Source organism: Hipposideros armiger, unplaced genomic scaffold (genome assembly GCF_001890085.2).
Source record: "Hipposideros armiger isolate ML-2016 unplaced genomic scaffold, ASM189008v1 scaffold_1042, whole genome shotgun sequence".
NCBI classification, from domain to species: Eukaryota; Metazoa; Chordata; class Mammalia; order Chiroptera; family Hipposideridae; genus Hipposideros; species Hipposideros armiger.
Window position 1 is genome coordinate 485802 of NW_017732392.1, and position 1145 is coordinate 486946.

The 1145-nt window shown below is 34.4% G+C and overlaps 1 protein-coding gene across 4 annotated transcripts in view; it reads left to right on the top strand.

Moving 5' to 3' along the window:
* Positions 1 to 793, top strand: part of LOC109376047 (gamma-1-syntrophin-like) — a 464896-nt gene extending 464103 nt beyond the window's left edge. For all 4 annotated transcript variants that reach the window (XR_002122688.1, XR_002122686.1, XR_002122687.1 and 1 more), the window contains one exon: positions 690 to 793. Coding sequence is in view for 1 of the 4 variants with exons in the window: in XM_019631708.1 (XP_019487253.1) it covers positions 690 to 709 (20 nt within the window). In the remaining 3 variants the exon portion in view is untranslated. The remainder of the gene's footprint in view (positions 1 to 689) is intronic.
* Positions 794 to 1145: the final 352 nt, after the last annotated feature.

Below are 1145 nucleotides of genomic sequence, written 5' to 3' on the forward strand. Positions count from 1 at the left end.
TTATATCAGAGAGATTATTCATTATGAATTTGTACCAACCGGACAGTCAGCTCACCAAGTTTACTATTTGGAAGTGCTGAAAAGGCTGCATCAAAAAGTTAGACTAAAATGACCTGAACTTTTCAACAACTATTCATGCCTCTTGCATCACGACAATGCACCAGCTCACAGGGCACTGTCTGTGAGAGAGTTTTATCCAGTAAAACTTCCATAAGTATTGGAACACTCTCCCCTCTCACCTGATCTGGCCCCCAGTGACTTCTTTCTTTACGGGAAGATAAAAGAAATATTGAAATGAAGACATTTTGGTGACATTCAGGACATCAGGGATAATACCAGAACAGCTTTCATGACCATTCCAGAAAAAGAGTTCCAAAATTGCTCTGAAGGGTGGACTAGGCCCTGGTGTTGGTGCATACCTTCCCAAAGGGAGTACTTCAAAGGTGACCATAGTGGTATTCAGCAATGAGGTATGTAGCACTTTTTCTAGAATGAGTTCTCAAACTTAATTGTCCAACTGTGTGTGTGTGTATATATATATATATATATATACATATATAGATAGATAGATAGATAGATAAAATGTATTAAGTATAATAAGAAAATGTATTAAGTATAGTATTAGAGAAAGAAAATGTACTATAGTATTAGGAAATGCTAACAACTACTTTTAAAATCCTGTCTTTCAGGAAAGAACGGTGACCATTAGACGACAAACTGTAGGAGGATTTGGATTAAGCATAAAGGTAGCCTATCCTTCCAGTCTATTCTTAAAAAGGTTGTGCTATAATGCTGCATTTTGTGTATTTTAATTTTTGACTAATTAATAATTAGACAAGAAAGGCTATATAGCAAGCTTCTTAATATTTGGACTTGGATGTAAATTAGGTAGGTTCTCAGAACCATGGCCACCTTTTGATTTAGAAATTTTACAAAAATATTTGGAAATTTTACTTTAGCTGTCATTGAATATAAGTCATTAAGTTCATCTGGTTTAATCTAAAATACCAAATATTGTGTCTTAGTGTGCATATCTCCCTCTAAGCAGCCAGAGTAGGAAATACTAACCTGTTAGTGAATAGAGCCAAATAAGTTTTATGCTAATAATGTCTTATTAGTAGTTGTTAGTTGTAGTCTATTCATCT